We start from the raw sequence: 27,018 nt of genomic DNA, 5'->3' as shown, positions 1-27,018 counted from the left end.
TTCTGATGTCCATTGGACTATGACCCTGGACCATTGTTTTTGGTGACATGTTTCTGCCAATGAGCGGTTTATTAACAAATGCTTAATGTCACATAAACTGAGAAATGTCACCATTCGATATAACAAATAGAAGGAACAGATTAGGATCTGTTCAGACAATTAAATACAATATGGCAAACAGGCTTCTATCCTGTGTTTGTCTAACCTAAAATGTGCGAATATTCATTGATAAGTTACCATCTTCCATTTATTTCTCTCTCTAAAATACACCTCTGGTTATATCAAGCATGTTTTAATAGGAAATAAAAGTGCTACAGAGATCCGTGTAATATAAAGGGCTCGTGAGATTATTTTGTATGACAAAATGGTTTTCTCATTAGAAAAGGGGAAAGTTGTGTAAGACCATGAAAACGATTTCCAAGCAATTATCCATCCATCTGTCTGTCCATCCATCCATCGTCCATTCTGGTCCGGGGGTGGAGCCTGATCTCTTGATTTCCTCTTGTTTGTTCCTTTGACCCGTGTATGGGTCAACAGCATAAGAGAGAGTTTGATATTGGGGGGACACAACTTGATCATTTAAATGTAAAGGCATATTTTTTTTGGGGGGGGGGGGGGGGGGTGTTGTAGCAGGGGACAAATGAAGCAAATTCAATATTGCATGATACAAACCCCCGACCCGTCCCCCCCCCCCGGCCCCTACACCCCTGGGTATGGTTCATCACTTAAATCATTTCATTTCCACCCACACAGCATTGCATGAAAGACCCTTCCAGAAAACCTCATGAAATCAGCAGTCTTATGATTCGATAATGTACTGTTCTGAAGTGTCCCTGAAACATATGCATTTTATGAATCTATGCTTTTATGGATATGCTATTCCTCGTGTACATGGTGTCACCTAATGCTAAATTATCAGTATGTTTTCATACAAGAGTGGACTGCTGTAGCAAAAAAAAAGACTATAAATTCTGCCTAACTTGTTCCTGTCTAACTTTGTCCTGTTGTTTTTTCTGTTTTCTGCTGAATATGAAAAAGATGGTGTACATTTTTATCGTAATAAATATCAGAATTACGTTTGGCCGTATGAGTAATTCAAAGTAATTTTGAATATTCGCCAAACCTTATAGAAAACTGAACGCACTTGCCATGGGGACTTGCTTGCTTTGCTCACAATACTATATTGCAGCTACACAAATACACAAAGATACAAAATAACTGTTTAATCGGAGATAGTATCTACAGCAGTTAGCCCCACCCCGTAGCCCGTATGCAAATGAGGAGGCATTCGATTCATTCGATCATTGGATTTCCCAAAAGCCGTTCCCATTTGGATTGGCTCTCGGTGCTGTCAATCACATCAGCTCTTGTTATTTTCATTGTGGATGTGAATCTAGCTAGGACATCGTTTGAAACGTTCAGCGACAGAAATAGCCTTATTAATAATATAACTGCAATCACTGCTGACTATATACATAATATCCATACACACGGATTTGAATATACAATACATTAAACGCCTGGGGTATAGGTAAGGATTTTTTGTCTTGAATTTCCTTTGGTGCAACTGCAGCATTTTCCAGCCAAGTCAATCAGCTGATTTAATTGTGGAAAACGTAAGTTAATGGGCGATCGTTGATTTCGTTGTAATACTCGCGTTTAATACCCCTCCCAGTCTGTACTGGGGGCCCTATAGACAAGCGTCTGCTAGGTAATGTAAGCGAGGACGTGGTGATGCATGTCTCCCAGTGCTCTGATTTCCAAAATGCTGTTTTATGGCAGTGCGCTTCAATGCGTTTGCGAAAACATCGTGCGCACGACCACAATGCACACGATCCCCGGTACGTGTGAGCTTTCGATCGGCAAGCAGGTCTTTCTTTCTGCATCCCTTTATCTTTGACGGCTCGTTGTGCTGTGTCGGCGAAAAGAAGCATTTTTGACGTATTTGTGGCTCTCCGTAGCAGCGTTGAATATTGCCATCAGTGAATTTGCTATGTTTGCCACTAGCGCCTTCTATAAATCTGACCAATACCCATTTTTAGTCACCCCTTCTAAAAATCTATATTGTGTGATAATTTTAACACCCCCCGATTGAAAATATCGGTGATTTCGTGCGTGCGTGGATAGGACTTAAGTGCAGAAGAGGCTGCTTACAAGCCTTCTGGTTTTACATATCGAGCATGGTCATTAAACGTGCAAGTTTCTTTATCTTCTGATTAAATGACATCTCCCTTCCATAGTTGGTCGCAGCCAAGCCCCATTTGACGGAAGTGTGCTGGATAACTTGCTTCATTGTGCCCGACTTTTTAACACCGAGCCCTACTGGGGGATGCGAGCAGTGCCCAGCGCTGGGGTCGCATTTAATTTGGAGGGCATGGGCCTTGTACAAAGGCAGCCAAATGCCATATGGACCTATTGGATGCTCAATAAGAAACCCACTGTTTTTTTGACCCTGCGGACAAATGGAAAATAACCTAATATTATTACAGATTGCTTTATTAGAGTCACTTTTGTATACTATATAAGGCATATATAAGGCAATCATTGTGGTACTGTTGTAGCTTCTTGATTGTTATTGACCATATGTTGGAGGGAAATTAATAGTATAAGGGCAGTTGCAATTCTTGCACCAAAACACAGTTGTTTTTATTTGGTAATCTTAATTTTCCTGGTAGGTTCCAGGTGAATATACACTGAAAGTACCAGGTTTCATTTTACGACCAAAAGCACCCTAATTGATTTATATAATCTGTAGAATAAGTTACCCACCTGTCAAAATACAGTATATATTTCATTATTCCCAGTCTTGCATAAATCAGTAGCTGGTAACTTCCTCATAGGTGTGAAGTTTTAGAGTGTGTATGTTGTGGGGTCTGTCTTGTTAAAAATAGAAGCGTATATTGGACAAGTTTAGCTATATATTTTGGAGAAGGTGGCAAAATGGATTTCCTTAAACAGAAATATGTTATCGCTTTGAATTTCTTGTAACTTGGCAGTTATTTATATTCTCGCACTAAAAATCTTTTTTGATACTACAAAATGCTCCATACTTGCATTTGTAGTGAATTTTGTCTTAACTCCCTTTCATTTGAATCTCTTACATGTTCAGTGCAGGGTAACTAAACTTTTTTTTTTATGAGTTATCTCATAAAGATCACAGTCATTTTTCAGTGTTGTGCTAATTCAGTGCTCTGAGTCCCTAAGCCCCCACCACCCTGCCCTCTGTAACTTCGTACTAACGAAGCCATCCACTGCTGATCATTTTCCCACTAACAAACAAGGCAGCGGTACTCAGACAGTCAGTAACAGCAAAACAGAAATCAACAAGTTTCACATCTGACCAGCAGACTTCAGCGTCAATGTTTTAAACCTGCCGTCGTCTTATACTGAGATGCTTGATAGTGCAACTCTTGAAGAAAAGCAGCTAGAGAGAATTGAAAAAGCAATCTATTACTCCTTTGTGTGGCCTGGCGATCTTCATGCCGAGGAATGCAGTAGAGCTGAATTGTGTTTGTGTGTACTGCCTTCATAATAAACAATAATTAGTGGAGCGATTGAGTGTGGGCGTGTCTCGCGTATTTCAGTGTAATGCTGAACCCAGCGCTCTGGTACATTTCTAAGGCTGCTTTGTGAAGCCTCTGTTGAAATTGAAGGTTTCGGTTTAGTAAGTCAAGGAAAATGTGATTCTTCTCTGCCTCGTATCTCACCATATCCTTATTGATAAATGCCAGTGTAAAACCTGTTGATGTTAGCAACTAGACGTGTTGCCCGCCTCTTTGTTAGAGGAATATATCAAGTGCTTATAAATGCTTTAGGGATCTTTGTCAAATTTTGAGTATTTCAAGGTAAAAAAAAAAAAAGATGTATTCTCTTCACTGTCTGGGGATGATTGTTTTGATATTTCAATTTAAATTCAATTTATTTGTCATGCGTTTGTTGACATAGGGTCAGCATTGTAATGAAATATGTTGGACAAGAAGATAAAGGAAATAATTAGTTTCTTTAAAGTGACAGTGTTTATAAATAGGCTATATATTACACCCACCCACACATGAGGATGAGGATGATGATCTAGTCTGTTTTTCCCTGGACAACAATTTTGCTGTGCCTACATTTGGCGGTTGCCTCCGTCTTCTGCGATTCTGCTCTTTATCTGATACTTTGCTTGTAGTACTGATGGTAAAGACCTTATCTTCTTTTCCTCTTGGCCTCAATAATTTCCTTCTGCCGCACATTGTCACGGGTAATTGAATCATGCTCTGATCTGCTGAGGCCCCTCTATCATCCTGTAGACAAAAGCACTAATTAAAGCATTTAACGGTGAAGCAAACTGATAGAAATGCAGTAAAATTAATTTGTTGGTTTTAAAGCTTGGTCTAGCTTTTCGATTCACTGCAGAGTGGCATAAGAGTAACGCTGTACTGACCTTCTGAGGTTTCTTTTCTGTTTGTTAAACACGGTAATGAAATGTTCGATTGTGTGTAAATGGCAACTCTTTATCTAAATGACTGCTTTCACTTTCCAGAAATTTCAGGCACATCAGTTGACACGGGATACATTATGACTTATTGAGTAGCGTTATGTGCTTAAGTCAGCATTTTTTGAAGCTTGGTAATGAAGGTAATTTTACTCGGAGCTAACAATCCGATTCATTATCCTGAGCATCTGCTTAATTGTAGTGAGCTCTGAAATTCTTTTCCTTGCAATGTTTATAGAGGCTGTGATCACCTTTATGGTAATGTACATAAGCTTTATGAGATTAATTCTGCGTGGAACATAACACAGTGGGGCGTGTCCATGGAGTTTGCATGTTCTTGTGCTTCTATGGGCACCTTCAGGTACTCAAATTTGTTTCCCGTGATGCAAAACGTTTCTTAATTGTCCATAGTGTGTGTCCTGTAATGCACTACCGTCCCATCATGGGTGTGTCCCATGTGTCCTGGGACAGGCTACCAACTCACTATGACCATCTACTAAATTATATGACAGATTATATGAAGTCAAGTTATACAAAAGTTTCCGTAGACCACAGTGATCAAGTGGGTACTCTGTGGGTACTACTTCTGTTAGCTAAACTACATCAAGCTAGCTTGTCAAAGGCTTCCCGTTATACAGACATCTTAGCATACCAGGATAAAACAAATGTAAAGTCATAAACACAGTAGTTTAGATGCCAGTCTGCCTTTCATTAACCAATAAGAACGCACCGCATAAATTTCAGACACAATAATGTCATCCTAGGCAGACTATAGAGTATTTCTGTGAAAATAACTAGTTAAAGTCTAATCATCTTCCTCTTCACCATGCCAGCAGTTGTTACTAAATATAGATCCGGTTCTGCCAGCCAGAATTAATGAATAGTTTTGCTATGATGTTTGATTTCGTTTAATGTATATATTTAGATCTTCACAAATGCAAAATATCCATATAACTGCATATAGTTATAATGCTAGAAAATTATCATTTCAAAGTGGTTAATGTTAAATACTGTCATATCAGGAAGGTGCACACCTTTTTCCCCATCATTTCAATATCAATCCTTGCTGTGAAGCTCTGTTACTGAAGTTCTGGGGTTTAGCTTATCCATGTGGTATTGGAGGGGGAATAAAAATGGATAAGTTACTGATTTACTTTCTGTGGCTTTGTGGTGCTGACACGTTGCTTTTAACTTGTTAATTATTTTTCTGTTAAATATCATATTATCGCTGCATATTACAGCACTGTTTTTTCCTGAATGCATATTTAGGCCTGACATATCGAACCTACTTTGTACAGTTTTGAAATAACTATGCGTTTTAAAGCCGCAAGTCTCAGCATTAAAGGCAAAATCTACATACTTTTGAATAGCTTAGTGATAGCTCAGTGTGTTTACTTTTCCATAGTTAGTATTAACCTAAGACTGATACTGGATGGAAAAAATGTTTGCACAGTAGGCGAGCAGTGTATTGAGCTATGAGAGGGAGGGAGTGGTTTTTTTGTCCATTTCTCTTAAAGTAAAAGAGTAAAAATTAAAGCAAAAATGTAAACCTCACTTTCTTTCCCAGTAGACAGACGATCGGATATCCTGGAGGAATACTGTGGATACGGTCTCCTGTAAATGATGTTGACTTTAGTCATGATTTTAAAGTACTTTTCACACATGCTTTTAAATTTAGAATCTTTACTTAACTGGTAGAGAAAAAAAAGAAAAACTTCCATATTTTTATTCGAATGCAAGTTGCACATAGGAAGCAATACAGAGTTATGCATCACCAAGTAAAATGGAACCTGAGTAATTTACCCCCCCCCCCCTTCTTCTCTCTGCAGGTGCTTTTATTTTTTTTGTTTTTCACTTTTCCTGTGCACAAGGCAATGTGGAGGAAATAAAAGATCCTGATATACTGAAAACAGAGGTAAGTGTGGTCACCACGGGAACCTCACTGCCATGACACAGTGATTGTGGTTCTGCTTGATGCTGTGTTGTGTGCTGCCTACGGGTGTCACTGTGCCTCTGGGTAATGCTCACAGCTCCACAGAAGGAGGTTTAAATTCCATCACAGCTGTGCAGTTTGCATGTTCTCACCGTATTGCATGGATTTCCACTTCATCCTGGATTTGGCATTTCTGAACTGCTTATTATGTGTATGTGCCCTGCCCAATAATTTTTTCAAGAGGAGGCAGAGAGGGTTTTTTCATTATCCAATGATATGTTTTTAATTTGTGAGTGACAGAAGAGGGGCACTCCTGGGGCCAATCAGAATTCCACATAGGGCCACCCTCTGACTGGCATCCTGTCCAGTGTGTTCCCCTGCCAGTGATAGGTTCAAGACCCCCCCCCCCGACCCTACACTAGATCAGTAGTTATGGAAAATGGATGGATTTCTCTGAGGAGGGCACACAGAGGAGAAAAAAAGTCACCATTCAGGGAAAATGAAAATGATTTCCCTTTGTAAGGAAAGTGGATGAGTTTGAGTTTTCTGCCCTAATTCCTGGCCCAGCAAATCATTATATTTTCCACTTGAAATGTCTTTGCACAAAGGATGGCATCTTCACTCAGTTATAATTATTAGGTTGAAATAAAGGTATAACTAGTTAAAGCCCCTCAGTGCTGATTCGACTGGATCGCTGCCCTACATTCAGCAACCATCCGCTGGGAGATAATGATTCAAAGCCGCAACTCGAAACACCAGCCAGGCAACTCTGAGGCAATATCTGTGGTCCAAAGACGCAGGGAATGCGGGATTATTTTCCAGCTTAAAGCGCAGAAACTGGATAGATGAAGCATGGCGGTGCAATGTGTTGACACATTTTCAGAACGCTCGTCCATGCACAGCTGCTGTTGTAGATCCGCGTGTTTCGTGTTCTAGTCGTTTTGTGGCCCTTTTTTGACATTTGTGCTCGTCGCAACAGGGATGCAGGCACGGCAATATCCATCCGCAGCCCGAATGCCTAATATTATGTGCTGGTTTGTAGCAAACAGAAATTCTTCTACCGGGTAGGAAGCGCAGTATTTACATCTGCCAATCTGAGTAAAATATTTACGTTTTTTCATGGCAAGAACGTCAAGTACGTCTCTTTTTGATGTTGCACCCCCCACACCCAACTCCCATCAAGACATGTGACCTGACTATGTTTCCGACTTATTGCAGTGTGTGTGTGTGTGTGTGTGCGTATTTGTGTTATATATATATTGCATTGTGGGGACCTAATGTGATTAAAAACCTGTCATTTTGTACTTTGTAAACTTAATGTATTAAAAATCTGTGACTTCAGTTAAAAAGCTTTTCCCCATATAAATGAGTGGACGGTCCCCACAAAAATATGGATAAAAACCTGTGTGTGTGTATGTGTGTGCGTGCATGCGTGCGCACACTGTATTTCCATTGTCGGATGTGGACCCTCTTAACATGAACGTGAGTCTGTCCTCACAAACAATTTCCTAACTGTATATGAACATTCTCAAGAAAAGTAGCACACACACTGTGAATAGCAGACCTTGTGTGGGTCTCTCAATAAGGTAAAATGCTTCTTTTATTCAAATTACGTAAGCTTAAAACAATAATAAATGCTAAAAGCCTTTTCTTGTTTATCATCTTATGCATGTTGCTCCTATGATTTTTATAACTTAATATAAGTCCTTTAATCGCTGCTTCTGCTAATTAGCATGCATGAGTGTGTGCGTGTGTGTAACACCCTCTGCGCGTGTTCCTCCCCGCGGTCTGACCGCTCATCACCCAGGGCACGTGTCCCGGTTCATGGGTTTATGAGCTCCTTTGCCACATGGGAGTGCCGCTGTCTTAAGCACCTGGATGAGTGTCTGGGTTGTACCAGAGAGGCAATATCAGGGGACAAAAAGGGGCGTTAAGAGTGGGAGGCAGAAGGTAGGTCAACCAGAACCCCCTGCCCCCCCCCCCCCCCCCCCCACCCATCCCGTCTGATCGGAAATGACCAGCATTCATCATATCATAGGAATATGGGAAAAAACAGTGCGGATAAGCATGTAGCTTGACGTTCTGGTTAGCGGGCGAGCTGCACGCTAAACTGCGTCGCTTGGCAATTGTTCGGGGTCGCATGGAGCTGAGATCAAACGCCCTGATGTGCTGGCTGGGCCAGCCTCGCGGGGACCGGCGAGAGGGAGACGGGGAGAGAATTTAAGTTTCAGATGAACAGGCAGGACACGCTGCGGCAGATGGCGCCCCAGCTTCCCGATGGCGCCGGTGCCTCTCTTCATACTCCATTTAATTTCGAGCAAAAACACTTTGAGTGATAAACGCATGACTGGCGAGTGGCTTCAAATGTACGACCTCCACTTAGAGGCGGTGATATCCAAAAACGTTATTGATGTTTGTCAAGCACCCATCTCATTAAGTATCATTTTAGTAATTGAATAACAGTCCTTTCATTCAAATATTAAGTATTCCATTAAATAGTTTTAAATGTGGTTACCTTAGTGACAGGGAAAAGGATATTCTTAGATAACAATAAAGCTATAAATGTTCTGACTGGTTTTGGATATCAGTGTCATCACTTTATATCTGTTTTGAAGATTTGCTATGAATTAAACAGGCCAGATCTTAATGAGGTGGCATAAAGATGAACTACGGCTGTGCTCAGCGTTTAGCCTGAGGCGTTTAGCCGCACGTGAGCTTCTCGGTGAAGGACTTCCCCGAACACCCGAGACGGGCAGACCTGATACCTTTCACCTCCACTCTGGGGAAAAGTGTGACGGTGGTAAGGATGGGGTGGCACGTGGTCGTTTTAAGACACATAATCATAAATAACCCCCCCCCCCCTCCCTTTCATGACAGAGATTCAGAGATTCCCGGCAGTATTAAGTCTCCCTGTTATTTCGAGCTACATCTAAAACGTGCTTATAAATCCTTCTCGGTCGCCTCTGTTTAAGTTGTAGTAATGTGGGTCCAAATCAGGCTGAAGCTTCATGCTCTCTCACCTAGTAATGAATCCTATGCAGCCTGAGCGTTTATAGCAACATTGAGGTGTCAGCTAATGGAATAGCCAGGAAACCACAACCAAAAGACCATAGATTTTTTTTTTATTATTATTTATTTCCCCCGCAATGCCACAATAAATTATAAACTATCCGAATATCACAAGTTATGCCTTGCAGCTGGTTCATAGTCCCAGTGAGGCAACAGTCTCATCTACTCCTCTTAATGGTATTCTGTAATACCTTACCTGAGGTGGAAATTGGTCCTTTTTTTACCGATTAGCATCTGTTTATGCTCGCAGGGAAAGCTAGCCTGCTCATTCCCGACTCGATGGTGATCAAATGTGATCTGAAAGTGTCGCACTTGGGCGGGTCCCAGCTGATTTTGGAATGGCATTCCGCAAAGCGATCATTAGCCAGCGCTGTCCTGAGGGGGGGGGGGAGAGAGACGTGTGTGCTGTGAGTTTTTAATGGATGGCCGCTCCTTGCATTGAAAACCTGCTCAACGCTCAGATATATAGCATAACCTCTTGCTTTAAGAACAGTTAGATAATTGGGGTTCTTTTTTTTTTTTTTTCTTTTGGGCTGCATGGTGATTCAGTGGGTAATACTGTTGCCTCACACTTCCAGGGTTGCGGGTTTGAGTGTGTTGAGATGCAGCTGCAAATCGTACCGCATTAAAATCCAAATCAACGTGAAGACAAATGTGCGTGTGTGTGTTTGTTAGACAGGTATGCATAGTAGTAATGTATGTGCCATTATTCACTTAATGACAGGTGGACCTGAACCACAGTTAATGTTCAAACATTTCATATATTTCTCTGGAAGAGATTAACCTGCAGTATTTTTGGTCGTTTTGCAGTCTTGTGTTTATAGGTTCCTAAGGCTTCTTAAGATGTATGTGCGAATACTTCTGGAACAGATCAAAACGTTTGCATCAGGCTGCGTATGGAGTGATTGAATAGCTTTGCTGTGTTTGAGATGCTTTTATTTATGTGAAAGAAAGCAGGCCATTTTTTATCGCCGCCGAGTCATTAAGCTACACGTCAGAAACGTGTTGTTGAAGTCGATGTAAGAAGCGTTTGATTTGTGAGGTCTGATTGGTTAGGGCAGTTCTGTTTTGATCTCATCAAGGCTGTTTCCTTTAGATGTTTTAGTTGTTTTTGCTGTTTTCATGGTTTTTGAGCCTGAAAATGCTGAACAGTGTTTGGCTTGCTAGGTCAAGGGTCAGTCCTAGTGTCCAGAATGTTGTAGGTTCAAGTCCCATGAGTGTTAGAGTAATTATCACCCTCGTGCAAGGCTCTTAATTCCAGCTGATCCAGGAGTGCTTGATCAGCTCTAACCACAAGCTTCTCTTATTTGTATGTCGCTTTGTGCAAAGGTGTCTGCCAGATGAATATAATTGGACAAAGTGATTCTTTCCCGCTGAGCCGTCTTGAAGTTACTGTGCCAGAGTGGGAATGAAAGTCTTTTGAAAGGGATAAATTCTCCTCCTACGCAGTCTGTGATTTGGAAGTCGCTGAGAGGGCTCTGGTTGGTTATTTTACAGATGCCAGCAGGCATTGTTTAGTTATTTATTTTTTACTGTAACAAAATGTAATGATTTAAAGCGGCTGATTTTGGCTTTTCCCGTGGATTGGCTAGCGGGAGAAGTGTCACATGACAGCTTCCAGCTTTTGAAGATGCCGCCCTGCTTGTCTCTCATTATTTTCCTTCTGTTCTCCATCTCCTTATACGGAAGTGATTAGCGTGTTTTTGGTGGATGTATCTGGAAGCCAGAGGAACGCGGCGTTTGGTCACTGGGTGCATTAAGAGCTCTTTGGCATGATGCAGGTTTATACTGACGCCCAGACGTGCCTTCAGTGATAATGGATACATGTAGGAACCATACGGAACAGCCGTTTAATTTCCATTTAACATCCAAACCACAAGTTGGCAGCTGTCCAGCTGTATTCTGTGCCTTAATCCTTTTTATCTCTCTGTACTTCAGTGATTATGGTGAGCATGTCCGAACAACATGTTGGTAGCGTTCTGTGTGCCAATGTATTCTCTCACTCTTCCTTTCCCTCTCTCTCTGTTTTTCCTCTTCTCGTGCTTTCTTTTCCCTCTCTCCTTTTCCCTCATTCTTCTTCTCCCTCTCTCTTTCCCCTTTCCCCCTCTGTTCTTCTAATTCTAATCTCTCCCTCTTTTTCCTCTTTCCCTCTCTTCCCCCCTTTCTACTTCACCCCCTCTTTTCCCCTCTCCCCATCTTCCTTTCTCTCCTCTCTCCCTCTCTCTTCTTCCATGTCCCTTTCTTTTCCCCTTTTTCCTCACTCTCTCCCCCTTTTCCTTTCTATCCTCTCCCTGTCTCTTTTTCCCTTCCCTTTGTTTCCCCTTCTTTTTTCCTCACTATTTCCCCCTTTTCCTTTCCTCTCCTCCCTCCCTCTCACTTCCCCTTCCTACCGTCTTTCCCCCTTTCTCTCACCCCTTTTCCCTTCTCTCCTCTCCCATTCTCTTCCTCCTTTTTCCTCATGTTCTCCCCCTTTGCCTCCCCTCTCCTCTCTTCCTCTCTCTCTCCCCTTTCTTTCCTCTTCCCCCCCTTCTCAGAGTGTAGAGGATGGGCTGTGTACAATGCAAAGATAAGGAAGCAGCCAAATTGACGGACGAGCGTGACACGAGCGTAACTCAGAACTCGGGCTTCCGCTATGGCGCTGACCCGACGCCGCAGCACTACCCCAGCTTCGGGGTCACCGCCATCCCCAATTTCAACAACTTCCACGCCCCCGGCAGCCAGGGAATAACAGTCTTCGGTGGGGTCAACTCTTCCTCCCAGTCGGGGACCCTGCGCTCTCGTGGTGGGACAGGTAGGCTGCCATTGACTCTGATTCACACAACAATCAACACCTGCTTCTCCTTGCCCAATATCATGCAAAGCTCATCTGTGGGGGGCGGAGTTCAGACGTTTTTATGCAAATCAGCTTCCGGCTGTGTACAGCCCCGACTACCAGCAGCAGCACCATGACAACATGTTCCAACACTCCACACTGAAATTAAGAGAGAGGTGAAGGGCCAGAAGAAAGAGACGCATCACCGGGGGGGGGCTATAGTGCAGAAGAAGAGATGGCATGTAATGAAAGATGGAAAAGTGGAAGGGGTGGAACTCTGGTGTTGCCTGTTGTTCTTGTGCTCAGGAACTCTCTGTACCATGCAGTTTTAATGAGGCTCAAACTTCCATAAAGCTTGTTTTTTCCCCACCTTTTTTGTGCAAATTGCTTTAAAGCTGTTGCCACATCGGCCCTGAATGATGCTGAATTCTAGTCTTTTGACTGGTTCGTTTACCAGCGGCAGAGATCTCCTTTGGCACTTGAACAAGGCAGCAAATGTAATTTCAGCTGAAACTCTGTGTACTTTCCTTTTCCCAATCTGCAGTACATTACCCATCTGTCCCTGAAACTGGATACACTTCATCTTGGCCTGTTTTTTTTTTTCTCTTTTCATTTTGACCTATTTTATTGACACCACAGTTAACAAGCCGATTATATGAGTAACAGACACCCAAAGTGACGTGTCTGTTGGTTCCTAATAAACCTTTCTGACATTAAAAAATAATGTAGCACGTCAGTGGTCAAAAAAAGAAAAAGAGTGTGAATGGATGATTGGAAATTGAGCTGTGATTGGTTCCATCTGTCTCGCAGGGGTCACCCTCTTCGTGGCACTTTATGACTATGAGGCCAGGACAGAAGATGACCTCAGCTTCAGGAAGGGCGAGAAGTTCCAAATTCTCAACAGCACGTGAGTGATGAGTGCAGTGTGTCTTTGGTTTGCTCTGTGCCGTGAACGTTTGTGCCGTGAAACTACAGGGTTACGCAGCCGTGACCAGGATTGTTGAAGTGGTCGGTCATGGATGGATGGATGGGTTCTCTCTGCCATACAGCTGTATTTCAGTCTTTTGTTATGTTGTAGACAGTCATGTGTGTCTCTCACCATTAGCTGACATGTGAGTGGAGTTTCTCACATAAAAATACTCAAGGAAATACTCAGGTCAAAAGTACCACACTAGGTTCTCCGGTTCTTTTGTTCTTAAGTTGTAATAAGCTGCTTCCGACATGTAATTTAAAGGTTACGGGGAAGGTATTTATGAGCATGAAGTCTTAATCACCCTTTAATTTTAGAGAAGTTACTTTAGGCACAACTGTAATGTGTTACCATGTTTCTGTCCGTCCGTCCCCCCCCCCCCCCCCCCGACCCCTTGCCTCAGTGAAGGGGATTGGTGGGAAGCCCGTTCGCTCACCACGTGCGGAACCGGCTACATCCCCAGCAACTACGTCGCCCCAGTGGACTCCATCCAGGCCGAGGAGTGAGTCACGGCTTTGTGTCCGACGGGCCGGCATCTACGGACGCTTCACCCCGAAACAACAGATTTGCATGTTTATCCGTAGGACGTATCATCAGATCTAAGTAAAATAATCCCACATGGCTCCAGTGACTCTTCCTCGAGCTGAAATACTGCTGTCGTCACTCAGAGCGAAAAAGAGGTTATCTCTCAAATGCTTTTTAATTTTAGCGGCTTGTGCGCTAGCAGAAGTGGACCGGCAGATGTTGCTTAGTAGGCCGTTAGCATTATGTATGCAGCCAGAAGTGACATAAATATGACTTGGCTTGGAGGAAACTGGTCTGTGAACTGGTTTTTCCTCAGAGAAGTTCCCCATTATAAAGGCTTAAGAGCCAGTTCTTTATTTGACTGGTGGCTAAGATGGAAATGTTTACTATATATGCTGTATGCCATAGACTTTTCTAGCAAATACAGTCCAAACTAGCACCTTGCTTAAGGAATTTCAGCCTCGAATATTTTATAATGCAGCTTTTGAATGGAGAGGTTTTATTTTTAAAAAAATAATAATAATTTTCTTAAGACACTGGAGCTTCAAGTTAAAGCACCCATACCCTGACTGAGTAACCCAACGTTCTGGGTAAACCTTGACCAACTGACCTTCCTCCCACAGCTGGTACTTTGGCAAATTGGGCCGGAAGGATGCAGAGAGACAGTTGCTGTCCAGCGGCAACCCTCGGGGCACCTTCCTCATCCGGGAGAGCGAAACCACCAAAGGTAACCATGGCAACGCAGCCCACGCCAGTCGGTGACATCTTCCGGAATAATAAATGAAGAAAGATGTCAACATGAAGGATCTGAGGAACTGAGAATATCTGATTTAAACCAATGGAGGGGGAAAAAATCTAATTAGAAAATCATCTGCAAGAATAACTAGTTATACCAGTAATATGACCTCATAGTTTTTCATTATCACAGAATATTGCGTGGAGCTAGTTTTTCCCTTTTGTTATATTCTTAGCCTTAGACTTCAAAAAGCACTACATCTATCTCATTATTTTCATGTTAGTTTTAATTAAATGAATGAGTAAAGCAGGTGGTAGGTCTGGCGTGGAGTTTATCTCCAGCCATAATTGAGCTCCTCGTGATTTTGGGTCCCTCCACACCTAGGGGCCTTTTCCTTGTCTATACGAGATTGGGATGACATCAAAGGCGACCACGTGAAGCACTACAAAGTCCGGAAGTTAGACAGCGGTGGATATTATATTACCACCCGCGCGCAGTTTGAGACTCTCCAGCAGTTAGTTCGGCATTACTCAGGTAAGCATCAAGACAAATGGCTCAACATCAATCGAAGAATCCCAGTACAACATTGGGAAACGTCATACCAATTTTTCTCCAGAACATGGGGTGTTTCTCAATACCAAGAATGCAAAGATCGTACTTGCTAAGTTGCCATCCAAGAACAAACTTGGGGCGCGATGAATCATGGGATTGGTCTCCTATGGCGAGGATGCAACCGATGTATCCTTGATATTTGGGGCGGAGCAAGATTAGCATCTGGGGATTTTTGCCGTCCTCTGTACTTGCGTTCTTGAGGATTAGAACTGGTCTTCGACAGTGGAAGATGACATAAAGACATAAATCGGGTACACAAGAACAGAAGTATGGATATTGAGAAACACCCATTGTTCTCAGTCAGGGACTGTTTTTAGGCATCCTTATTGGGCGACCTCTGTTACTGCTGTTGTGCCCATTGCATTATTGGCCAATCTCTATGACTGCTGTTGTGCCCATCGATCATTGGTCGATCCTGATGACCTTTGACTTCCCCTGTCCCGGCCAGAACGTGCAGCTGGCCTTTGCTGCCGTTTGGTGGTCCCCTGCCACAAATGGATGCCCCGGCTCGCTGACCTGTCCGTCAAAACCAAAGACGTTTGGGAGATCCCACGGGAGTCGCTCCAGCTAATCAAGCGCCTTGGCAACGGCCAGTTCGGGGAGGTCTGGATGGGTGAGCAATATCTGGAGCTCCTACACATGCTATTACTTACAGTTATTTACAGATACCTGGGAATGGCCTCCTGTCAAATCAAAGATATGTTAGAATAACTAGAAGAGTCCAAATATGGAGTAGCCAAATTAGTTTGCCTCTCTAGTTTAGAAATATCTCTAAACTGAAATTGCTAAATGTTTTTTTTAATTTCTTTTAAAGTAAATGCAGATACAAACACGGTAAAATACTAGAACCTGCAGATTAAAACAAATCATATAGGTATAGGCATTTTTTTTGTTTTTCCATTAAGATTTCCAAATAATTAGAAGTCAAAATAATCAAACTCGGATCTCAAATTTGATAGTTTGTAGTATATTTCACCCTCACCATGGGCTCTATTATACTATTTTTTAAACTATTTCTTTGATTGCTTTGCAGTGTCTACAAATGAATGGTAACTATCATCCAAGTTGGTAGAGCATGGTGTTTAAAGTTCTTTGAAGTGCCAGGAATTTTAAAGCACTGTGCAGTAGTTTGATGAGATGAAACATGGTCCAGAGGATTCTCGCCCTGACATTGGCTGCTTCCTGGTGGCAGGGACGTGGAACGGCACCACCAAAGTGGCTGTGAAGACCCTGAAGCCCGGCACCATGTCCCCTGAGTCCTTCCTGGAGGAGGCCCAGATAATGAAGAAGCTCCGGCACGACAAGCTGGTGCAGCTGTACGCCGTGGTGTCCGAGGAGCCCATCTACATAGTGACCGAGTACATGAGCAAAGGTCGGGAGCCCGCCTCCTTCGCCTGCCTGGCCAACCGGAGAGCTTTCGTGAAAAGATCGGCGGGGCGTTGCATCCGTGTGACATTCCTGTCACTTCTTTGTTAGTCACAATATAAAAACTCACTGATCCCAGAAACCCTGTGGTGATTAGTCTCTTGTGCTTGACTAAACACATCAACACTTGCCATAGTGTTTTAATACCGCGTAGTCTGAAAATAGAAATGCAGTGAACTGCATATACTGTGTGGAAGTCACAAGGAAACCTAGTCATTGCTAACGTTTGGCTGCATTCTCTGTATTATAGGGAGTTTGCTAGACTTCCTGAAGGACGGGGAGGGACGAGGACTGAAGCTGCCGAACTTGGTCGACATGGCGGCGCAGGTAGACCGGTCTGGTTCTTGTTTTTGGCGCTGTTGGTAAGGATGAGCAGTAATAACCATGCTGCTTCATGCTAACAAAAACTAGCCTAGTGCTTCATTAGTTGTTCTTTTATTCATATATTCCAGTGTTTAACTTCTTTGTAATGGGTCATCTTTTTCCATTGCAAGTCTGAAATGTAGCACTTAGCATGTAGCGCGGAATTGATATGGTCTTCTTGTTTCCAGGTGGCTTCAGGCATGGCCTACATTGAGAGGATGAACTATATCCATAGAGACCTGCGGTCAGCCAACATCCTCGTGGGGGACAACCTGGTGTGCAAGATTGCAGACTTTGGACTGGCCAGGCTAATTGAGGACAATGAGTACACGGCTCGCCAGGGTAAGGGATGGAAGTGGATCTGTGTAATATCTTGCCTCTGCTGCCAGCAGGCCACCCATTCACTCTCGGTCTTCTTCCATTGTGTCATCAGTCAGAAATCTGTAGAGAAAACAGTTGATTCTTGTTGTTTAGTTATTGTTGGCTTAGATACATTGGGTGATGTCATAAGTGTTTCCATGCTAACCGCGAAGTTTTGGACTCCACAATGGTGATAGGAAAACCATCCTTAGCTTGTGCTTGTTTGGGGATTATTTACTGCCCTCCAAGAAACCTGAATGGTCCATCTGCAGTGTCTTTTTAAATATCAGTTCCAGACACGTAGCCTTGAACAATGTCAATGTCAAAGTTAAGAATCCACTACATCCAAGTTTTAAAATACGGAGAGCATGGAACTCCTTTAATGTTTCCAAGTTGATGTTTGCTCCAGGTGCCAAATTCCCCATCAAGTGGACGGCCCCAGAGGCTGCTCTCTATGGGAAGTTCACCATCAAGTCTGACGTGTGGTCATTCGGCATATTACTCACAGAACTGGTGACTAAGGGACGGGTACCGTATCCAGGTGAGTCAGGATGTCCTGCCATTAGAGTGGGATTTCTGGTTGGCTCTCAGGGTTGTCATACACCTACACACATTTCAGTCACCTCTTTTGGCATTATTGTTGGTAATGGTATAAATAATTTAGCACTTCTTTAGATCTGTAGCCGTAGGAAGTAGGAATATTTATGCCATTTCTGGAACCTTAGATTACTTTTTTGGCTGAAATGTTAAGCATCAACTGCGCCTGCCTATTCATCCCCCTGTCTACCCCCCAGGCATGAATAATCGAGAGGTCCTAGAACAGGTGGAACGGGGTTATAGAATGCCGTGTCCGCAGGACTGCCCCATCTCCCTGCACGAGCTCATGGTTCAGTGCTGGAAGAAGGACCCCGAGGAGCGGCCCACCTTCGAATACCTGCAGGCCTTCTTAGAAGATTACTTTACCGCCACCGAACCTCAGTACCAGCCCGGGGACAACCTTTAGGTCTGACCAGCAGAGGGAGCTGCTGAACCTCCTAGTGCCATGACAAGACTGCCTTGCAGGGAATATTTCCAGGGCATCGCAGTGCCCAGTGGATATATTCAGCTTCCTGGTTTCCCCCAAACCCTTTGACATGCACCCTTAGTACCTGACACATTGAAATGGGAAGAGAGTCGATGTATTTAAAGGCCGGGGTTTCGAATTTTGATCATGTTGGCTCCTTGTAAAAGTAAAAGGTGGGAAAAGGTAGCAGGTTCAAACCGTCATGACATAATAACAACATGCCTGTATTTACTGTAAATATCATTTGCTTGTTTACTTATCCGCTGGTTTGTGTTTTAATTTTGCCTGTTGGTTTCTTTTTTTAATACCGTGTTTTGTCCGGGACAATAATACTGAATACAGTAATGTTGATAGTAAATATTAAACATGCACTGCAATATTCTGGAAACCTGCCTCAGTGTTAATAAACCTGTACAAGGATCTTCATAACGTAGCCATTATTTTCTTGAGATGGATTTTCTGCACTCTTGTGAAATGGGAAATGTATTGAACAACAGGATAATGCTCTCCTAATCGTTAATGAATAGCTATAATTCACATGTTATTTATATACTCTGTGGGTATATTGTCTATACTGGATATGAAGTTATGGAAAGTTGTGGAAGGTATGTATGTTTAAGGGTAGCCTGGCTCAAATGGTACAGTTTGTGTGTGTGTGTGTGTGTATGTGTGTGTGAGTGTGTGTGAGAGAGAGAGTGCTAGAGAGATCTGTGTGTGATCTGCATGTTTTTCTCGTATTTGTATACCCTCTTCTGTACCTTTGCTGAATTGGTGCTATACCCCAGATGTACACTTCGAAGTGTATACTTGTACACTTAAGGGTCATGTGATTGGCTGGCATACTGTCCAGGGAACGTTTTGCCTGACATGCTATGCTTGCCAGGGCAAGCTCTGCGTAACTGAAACCCTTGGCTAAGTTACCATTTACACATAACGCTTGTGAGCCCAATTTATTACACCATAGCACCAACTGATGTGCCCAAAAAACTGAGTAGTGTGTGGAAGTGACCCTTATCAACAACAATGATCAAATACATGCTGTGATGTAAAACGTTCTTCATACTTAAAGTGTAATTCATTGTTTGGTCGGAGTGCAATAATGATGTAAAATGCAGCACCTCCAGTTTACTTGATAAACTGCTGTGAGAGTTTAGGCCGTACAGTTGAGTGTGAAATTCCAAGGTCAGCCCTAAGCATGCATGACCACGCATGTACTACATAATCAGCGCAGTTTACGTCCGGCCCAAAGAATGAGCTTTGGAGTCACATTTGAACAGCACGAGAGATTCTGCAGAACCTGTCAAACAACATACTGGGACCTCACTAGGGCTGAAAAAATCTTGCAGATACGGCAGGTTTGCACAGAAGTGCTATATCTGATATGGGCTCCAGCTGGTATCCAGTGATACTTGCGGAGGTTTTTGGATGAGCTCCTATATGGCAAGTCGAAGCTCAGTCTGGACAGGGCTACAGCAATCTTGGTGAGAGATGACAATATCCTGAAACACCAGCTGGGTCAACAGCTTTACACGGAAAAGCTGAATATCTACAGTGTGAATTTCCATACGTAACATAACGTCATTCACGGTGAACTACCAAAATTAATGCTTGTTTGGGTCACGAAAAGTAGCGAGATACTGAATTATATTTATTATCATTAATAATAGAGAGAGGGGAGAGAATTCATTTGGATTAATGATTTAATTCAACGTGTATTATTTTACGACTGCGCCTCGTCTACAGAAATTTGCATTTACTATATACGTGACAGGCCTGCTTTGCATAAATTTTCCCCGAAGAAAAATGTTTAGACACTTCCTTGTATGCAGTTCAGGGCATGCTCTTTTGTTGACTCAGTGTCAAAAATATCCGCGAGAAGGAAAACACGGAGGTAATTTAGCGATTTCTTCTTCATTGTGCGTTTTAGTGAACAATTAAAAAATCATGTTTTGTGTGTATTGAAACGACTTATTAGCGCTTATGACATTAAACACTAATGAAAAGCAGCTTTCCAATGGAAATTTTCCAGAAGGAAATAAAAAAGAAACGAGTTTTACTGCTCCGTTTCCCTTTTTGTAATTATGATTCCTTACAGTTACAATGTCATTGTTTTAAAAAAATCAGAAAAGTGAAGTACTATGTTGGTTAACTACTGTCTTCTGTTTCTCTTATATGTTGTTATTTTAAAATATTCATATGTCAAAATCTATCAGTGTATGATCGACTGTTCATTTTATGATGTGATTGTATGTGTTTCCCAGCCTAGAAACTGAATACCGGTATAGCACAATGGAGTCTTTCATAGGTAAGATTCACTCTTATAGTCACGTTTAGATATATTTAAATAATAATAATAATTTCCGTATAACGCGTTATTTCATTATAAAAATTCTCTCTCATTCAACCCACAGCTTACCCAGAAATTAAACTTCAGTCAAACTGGTTATAATGTTATTCTTTTGTTACAACAACAGTGTGTGAGTTTTGTGTTTGTTGTGTTTTTTTGTAAAATGTAACCATTACAAAGTCATTTCGGCGAAGCACAGATACATATATTGATACAGATTCTATAGATACTTACCGTCTCATAATTCTTTAGGCTGACAATGCGAGACGGCAACTTTTAAATAATCTGCGGTTTTTCATGCTGTCCGGTAAATTGCCCGTGATTTTGTTCTAAGGCCCGAGCATCCCGATAGAGACAGACGAGTCCATGACCGTGCAGGAGTTGGTGAACAAACTGAAGCAGCAGCAGTGCTTGGCAGACAGTGGCTGTGAATCGCCAGTAAGAGGCAGGTTCACAGCTCCCAGGCTCACGGTTAATGAACACAGACAGCCTTGTGAGGGGAATATTGACTGGAGACAGCACTGGCAAAGCCTCGGGGGAGTTTCCTGTCCAACATCATCAAGCTCACGGTACTTCGGTGGATCTCAGCCCCAAATGACGGGGCCAAAATCATCTCCTGACCCTCCAAGCTTCTCCCAGGTCCCTGTGGAGACAGGACTCCCCGATACTTATCCCGGACAACAAGCGTGCAGTGGGGAGGGTTCGAGGAATACCGCTGGCTTCTGCCCGGACTGGCAGGATTTGATCAGACCTGTGGACCCCCCAAGCAAGGACACAGGTTATGAATCTCAGACTCAGAAGGATATATGTGAAATCGACCCGCCTCTTCCCTTGCGCTCTGATATTGAATATTACGGCCTTTGCATGGAACAACAAAGTAAGTGACACCTACGCAGTTGTTTTCCTTTTCATTTTCTTGCCCCCCCCCCCTTTTTTTTTTTTTTTTACAGTTTTTTGGACTAGGCTGGATTATGTGTGGTTTTCTTGTGCTCTTGTTTTAAACAGAAATATACAACAGAAATCTGTAATACTGAGAGATCTGAAGTGTCATACCTAAAATAACAATGTGAGAGTATGAGAGTGCTTGCGGCTGTTGTATATAAAATCCATCCATCCATCCATCCATCCATCCATCCAGTTTTTGACCCTATTCAGGGTCGTGGGGGTGGGGGGTATCCTGCATGCTGTGAGCGCAAGGCAGGGAGCAGCCCAGGATGGGCTGCCAACCCATCACACGGCACACATACCATTCATTCACACATTACATAGAACATGCATTAAACATTTATCTTTTATGTTTGTATATTTTTTAAACGAATGGATTATTTAGTGTAGTAGGGTGCTGCAGCCGTTAGCAGTGTAGCCACACACTTCCGAGGACCAGTCCTGCTACTGATTCTCTGTGAGTGGTGTTTACATATTATCATACGTTCATGTGAGTCTTCTCCTGCTGGCTCAAGTCGTCTGGTTATGGGACATGCTGTCTCTAAACCGCCATAAGTGTGTGGCCTGTGACAGACTGCCATCCTGTCTAGAGTGTGTCCTGTGCTTCCTGGAAGGGCCCCCATTCCCACCGTGACTCTGTACCGCACAGGCGATTATGGTGGATGGATGAGTGGATTAATCTCTGTGACTCAGTGGGTTTGGGATCTGTGCCTGTCTCCCGAATCTTGTGGGTTTGAATCCCACAGCCGGCAAAACCACATCTGCCACATTTAGGCCCTTAACTGTTCCAGGGGTGCTAAATAAATGTAATATGGACAGTTTGTCACATCTTAATTAGTATCTTATTTTAGCTACCTGGGTAAGGAGTGTCCCATTACAGTATGTCTGATGCAAGGTGACTGAAGAGCCTGTTTAGAGAATGCAATAAGATAACACGTGTACATATGTTTATATTAGCCTTGCTGCTTTTTCCACCTTTTCAGGCTGTAATCCCATGAAGGGCAGGCAATGTGGCACTGCTGGTCATCAGCAGGTTCCAAGGGAAAGTAACGATCCCGGGAGGTGTGGCCCCCCGGTGCCTTTTGGCTATTCTCAGCACCCGTACTACCACTGTAAGTTCGACAAAGGAGGTTCCTCAAGCCCAAATCGCTGGTGAGTGTGCCGTCAAAGGGATTCCCATTATCGTTTTTAATTAAGCAACATGGGTTATATTATCAAGGTTAAAGCTGGAGTTAGGGGTATGCTGAATACATAGGAGAACAAATTACAATTTTGAATATATTTATGTTGCAAGTAAATATTGTATATTAAAAATGGATGTAGCAAGTAAGGTGAAAACATCTAATTCTACTGTATTCAAAATCAAGAATAAAGATTTAGAAGTATGTATATCATTTATTTTGAAAAACAGTGTAGTACCATCATTTTCTACATCCTTTATACATAGATTTCCATGGAACTTCAGTTACCTTAGCTGGGTTTTTAGATGAACAAGCTCCAACAATTTGAAATAACCGGAGCTGTATTTTTGAGTTGCTGGTTCTGATGATTCTAAAACCCTGAGTAACATTAGACCAGGTCAACATGTCCATTGCTCTCTACCTCCTCACAGGCCCCAACCCGAAGGCCCCCCCAAAGCTGCTGTCGCCGTCAACGCTCTGCGTTCTGCCCCTTCACCGGCAGAGGTCATGTCTGAGGTCTGCGTGGTCCCTGTGTCACCCCAGGCTCCTGGCGTGGGTGAGGCTTGCTCCCGGGAACCAGGGATGAAGAAGACCATCAGTCTGCCTAATGAGTACCGTAAGTACTGAGTTGTTGTGGAATTTAACAGTGCTAACATGCTAAATTAAAAGGTACAACAATCAAAAATCCATAGATGTGTTTATAAAACTGTTGAACACCTTGAAGGCTCAAAGCAAGGCCATAGCCATGGAGTCAATATTGAGGGGGGGGGGGGGGTACCAAGGCCGTAATTATAATTATAATTATGTGTGTGTGTGTGTGTGTGTGTGTGTGTTGTTGTGGAAATTTCGCAATGTAAACCTTCAGTTTATTGTGGTATCTTACAGCACGGGCCCGGGGAGATACCTCAGGAATTCTCCCCCAAGCCTCTTCTTACAATTCTTTTTATCCCTGCGTTCTGCTGTGTGTTTCCATATATGGTTTGTTCCGGTGTTTCAGTGCTCGCTATTTCTTGACTAGGGCCTGATGCCATCATCCGACCTTGAACACACGGTTCCTACTGGCCTAGTGTATTCCTCTATTGCTAGGAGATTATACATATACATAACATTCACTACTTTTGTATTACATTTGGGGTTTTCTCTCACACTGTATATATATTGGGGGGGGGAGTGTAATTATATGTGTATTAATTACGGCCTTGGCTCAAAGTATTTCAAAATATAAATAATATGTGAAGCAGGTACTTGTGCAATATGAAAGCATTTTAAACTTTTTTGGAATACTACTCCACATTTTAAGATTCATAAGCACTATACAGAAGAGCAACTACATAAAGATTCGTGCCTGCGGTTTCAATATTATCCTTATTCATATCTTCTTCTTGATTTAAGGGAATGTTTTTGTGACGTACTCTGTGGATACAGCCCCTGAAATGGTTCCTTTTGTTGAGTTTCTGACCAAACATGGCTTCTGTCCGGCGGTAAGACATAAAAAACTATGTTTAAATCGTAATATGATCTGAATGCCAGGTACCTGTTTTGTCTGATCTTCTTTGGAGTAACATTTGTCTGTGTTGTGTTACAGATTGACATATTTGACAATCCCGTTAGACGCATGGATATCAACATGTGGATGGACAGCTATTTGAAAGATGTACGTCCTTTGTACAGTTTAGCTCTCATTTACAGAGTTTCAAATCATTTTGTGGTCAATGATAGCTGTCCCTCCTCATAAAGTGACAATAATCTCATAAGTTGATGGTTTATGCGTCGCAGAAATCAGTGCTTATAATCATAGCCATCAGTCCCAAGTACAAGATGGACATTGAGGGATCTGGCCGGGATGCACATGGCCTGCACACCAAATACATCCACTCCATGGTGAGACCGTATTGTCATCTCCAGCTCCATCATCTAGTTACTTCAGTTCCCTCCAGTGGTCCAGAGACACATAGCTCAGCTGAACTGGCAAATCCAGATTTCACATAGCATGTGAGTGCCCGGTCCAAATATAGTCTCTGAATCATCTTAACCTTATTAGGATAAGTGGTTATTTATAATGAAATGAGGTCCAAAAGCTCATTGCTCATGTTCAGGGGCTTCATCAGTCACCCTGTGGTTTGACCCACCTCCTGTTGATTGTTTATGGTTTCATGCAGGGTTGAAATATGTTTTGATTGACATTGCACAATGATCCCACCCACCCTGGGTTTGAAACCCCATTACTGCCACTGACATTGAAAAGTGATGGATATCTATCTATCTATAGATGCAGAATATGGTACCACTTGAGGAGACACAAATAATGTAGTATTATGCTATTACATATGTATTAATTGACCACAAATTAGGTGATAGTTATAAACTGATCTCACGTTTGTTCATCATTAATGAATTCTCACACATCATTCTGTCTCAAGCAAATACTATATTTGTTACTATACCTGTTAATCCTGTAAACCAGGGCTATTCAAATCATGGTCCTCAAGGTCCAGGCTCCTGATTTTCCAGCCTTCCTTTACCTGTGAGCCAGGTGGAAAGCCTCTGGCCAATCAGAATCAGTAATTATTAAACTAACTACCTGGGAGAACTTAAAACAAGGCCTGGATTTGGAATCGAGGGCCAGATTTGAAGAGCCCTGTGTAAACCTTTTGTCAACTACAGAAGGAACTACTGAATGAACTATTAAGGAACTGTTGAAGGAACAAATAATGAATGACACAAGTGAAATACTGAACTTGTGATGTCATATAGTGCACATCACTCACAAAGGAACTAATTTTTTACATTGTGGGTCTTAGATGCAGCACGAGTTCATCCAGCAGGGCAGCCTAAACTTCAGATTCATCCCTGTTCTCTTCGCGAACGCGACCCAGGTGTGTTGCAAGGCATCTCTGCAGGCCTCCATTGATCAAAACCGTGTCATAATTAAACGAGTTGGTACATGGAACAAAAACATAGCCTGGAAGATAAATTTCATAATTTATGAAAGCAGTATCATAGCAGGTGACTTTACTGATATGCAGAGGTAGAAATATCAAGTCCAGAGACTAAAGGTCCAGACCAAGATTTCGTTCCAACCAACCAGTTGAGTATAAAGAGTTACAGCCACAGAGCACTCAACTGGTTGGTTGAAACAAAATCTTGGTCTGGATTTTTACTTTCTGGACCTGAAATTTCCACCTCTGCTGATATGTTGTAAAAGACGTACGGCGGTAAGATCTGATGTTTCAACACGTTATTATGTGGTTCATAGAAACATGTACCAGGCTGGCTTCAGAATACACGGATCTACAGGTGGCCCCGTGATGCGGAGGACATACTCCTTAGGCTACTCCGTGAAGAGAGGTACATCCCTCCACCCATGGCTTCCACGCTCACCCTCACCATCCGCCCGGTGGGCTTGGACCACGCCATCACCATGTAACCACTGAAACAGTCCCTCACTCCTGTAAAATATTCATGTTTTTATTTCATGTTGTTCTCAAAACAGCCCAAATCTCCTGTCTATATTAAACTACTGTTGTAGACTGTGTGTTCTGTTATGGAAGTACTATTATATTGCCAAACTGTTATTACATATTGTTATTACATAATGTAATCCCACCAAACACTATTTTTTTACCATTATTGTTTAAGGAATTCAAGTTTTTCCCAATAATAAGTCCATAATAGAATTTCAAATCAATAGTTTGACTTAAAGAACACATGAGCTGTAATGGTAATAATTAATGTCATTGTCAATGAGTATATAGTGTTTTCACAGCTGCATTTACACATTGTAATCATGTGTGTTTGAGCCAAAATTCAGACCAGACCTAGTATTGGGTTTGTGGGAGTTTAACTTACAGATAAATATTCTGAGGGCAAAACAAAAAATTATTGGTTCAGAGAGATAACCAATCAACATCCAAGATTCTTTCATTCTCACATGCATAGTTATACAGGTATAACATGCAGTGAAATATATCCTGAACCACTCTTTTGACTGTTCAACATTAGAATAAATCAGATTGTAGAGGAGGCAGGTCCAAGGAACTAGAGGAGGTGGGACCAAGGCATTTGATTGGTTGGTCTGACATCTGACCTAGATCTGACTGGTTATGACCAATCTTTTTTTGTTCTGTCCTTGGAACTTTTTTGAGTAAGTAAAACTCCCATGATCTAGTCGTGGCCTGATCTTAGTCCTTGGTAACTGGC

The 27,018-nt window shown here is 42.5% G+C and overlaps 2 protein-coding genes across 5 annotated transcripts; both read left to right on the top strand.

The window, feature by feature from the left end:
* Positions 1-1,363: 1,363 nt before the first annotated feature.
* On the top strand, positions 1,364-18,774 carry fyna (FYN proto-oncogene, Src family tyrosine kinase a). 3 transcript variants are annotated; one of them, XM_023839076.2, is made up of 13 exons: positions 1,364-1,531; positions 6,307-6,392; positions 12,014-12,270; positions 13,102-13,198; positions 13,665-13,763; positions 14,410-14,513; positions 14,907-15,056; positions 15,583-15,747; positions 16,327-16,506; positions 16,810-16,886; positions 17,111-17,264; positions 17,692-17,823; positions 18,077-18,774. In XM_023839076.2, the coding sequence occupies exons 3-13, from the start codon at positions 12,024-12,026 to the stop codon at positions 18,283-18,285; spliced, it is 1,614 nt and encodes a 537-aa protein (XP_023694844.1). In that variant the 5' UTR covers positions 1,364-1,531; positions 6,307-6,392; positions 12,014-12,023; the 3' UTR covers positions 18,286-18,774. The 3 variants fall into 3 exon arrangements, with proteins under 3 accessions (XP_023694844.1, XP_023694845.1, XP_023694846.1); XM_023839077.2 differs by having other exon boundaries at positions 1,364-1,616; XM_023839078.2 differs by lacking the exon at positions 6,307-6,392.
* Positions 18,775-18,914: 140 nt separating this feature from the next.
* Positions 18,915-26,920, top strand: traf3ip2a (TRAF3 interacting protein 2a). Of its 2 annotated transcripts, none has more exons than XR_002841455.2 (10): positions 18,915-20,236; positions 20,607-20,650; positions 21,027-21,569; positions 22,621-22,789; positions 23,250-23,434; positions 24,211-24,299; positions 24,404-24,472; positions 24,595-24,810; positions 25,620-25,694; positions 26,075-26,131. XR_002841455.2 is itself a non-coding variant. In XM_023839079.2 (10 exons), the coding sequence occupies exons 1-10, from the start codon at positions 20,169-20,171 to the stop codon at positions 26,243-26,245; spliced, it is 1,518 nt and encodes a 505-aa protein (XP_023694847.2). In that variant the 5' UTR covers positions 18,915-20,168; the 3' UTR covers positions 26,246-26,920. The 2 variants fall into 2 exon arrangements, 1 of the variants encoding a protein (XP_023694847.2); XM_023839079.2 differs by having other exon boundaries at positions 24,595-24,699; positions 26,075-26,920.
* Positions 26,921-27,018: the final 98 nt, after the last annotated feature.

Source organism: Paramormyrops kingsleyae, chromosome 14 (genome assembly GCF_048594095.1).
Source record: "Paramormyrops kingsleyae isolate MSU_618 chromosome 14, PKINGS_0.4, whole genome shotgun sequence".
Lineage (NCBI taxonomy): Eukaryota > Metazoa > Chordata > Actinopteri > Osteoglossiformes > Mormyridae > Paramormyrops > Paramormyrops kingsleyae.
This window is presented reverse-complemented; position numbering and strand designations above follow the sequence as displayed.

Bases quoted from the DNA above. Each gene is read 5' to 3' on its own strand.
- fyna (XM_023839078.2), top strand. From the start codon at position 12,024: ATGGGCTGTGTACAATGCAAAGATAAGGAAGCAGCCAAATTGACGGAC. The intron at 15,057-15,582 runs GTAAGCATCAAG...TGTCCCGGCCAG, and splicing joins GTTAGTTCGGCATTACTCAG to AACGTGCAGCTGGCCTTTGC. The intron at 15,748-16,326 runs GTGAGCAATATC...TCCTGGTGGCAG, and splicing joins GTTCGGGGAGGTCTGGATGG to GGACGTGGAACGGCACCACC.
- traf3ip2a (XM_023839079.2), top strand. From the start codon at position 20,169: ATGCAGTTCAGGGCATGCTCTTTTGTTGACTCAGTGTCAAAAATATCC. The intron at 21,570-22,620 runs GTAAGTGACACC...CCACCTTTTCAG, and splicing joins CCTTTGCATGGAACAACAAA to GCTGTAATCCCATGAAGGGC. The intron at 24,473-24,594 runs GTACGTCCTTTG...TATGCGTCGCAG, and splicing joins TGGACAGCTATTTGAAAGAT to AAATCAGTGCTTATAATCAT.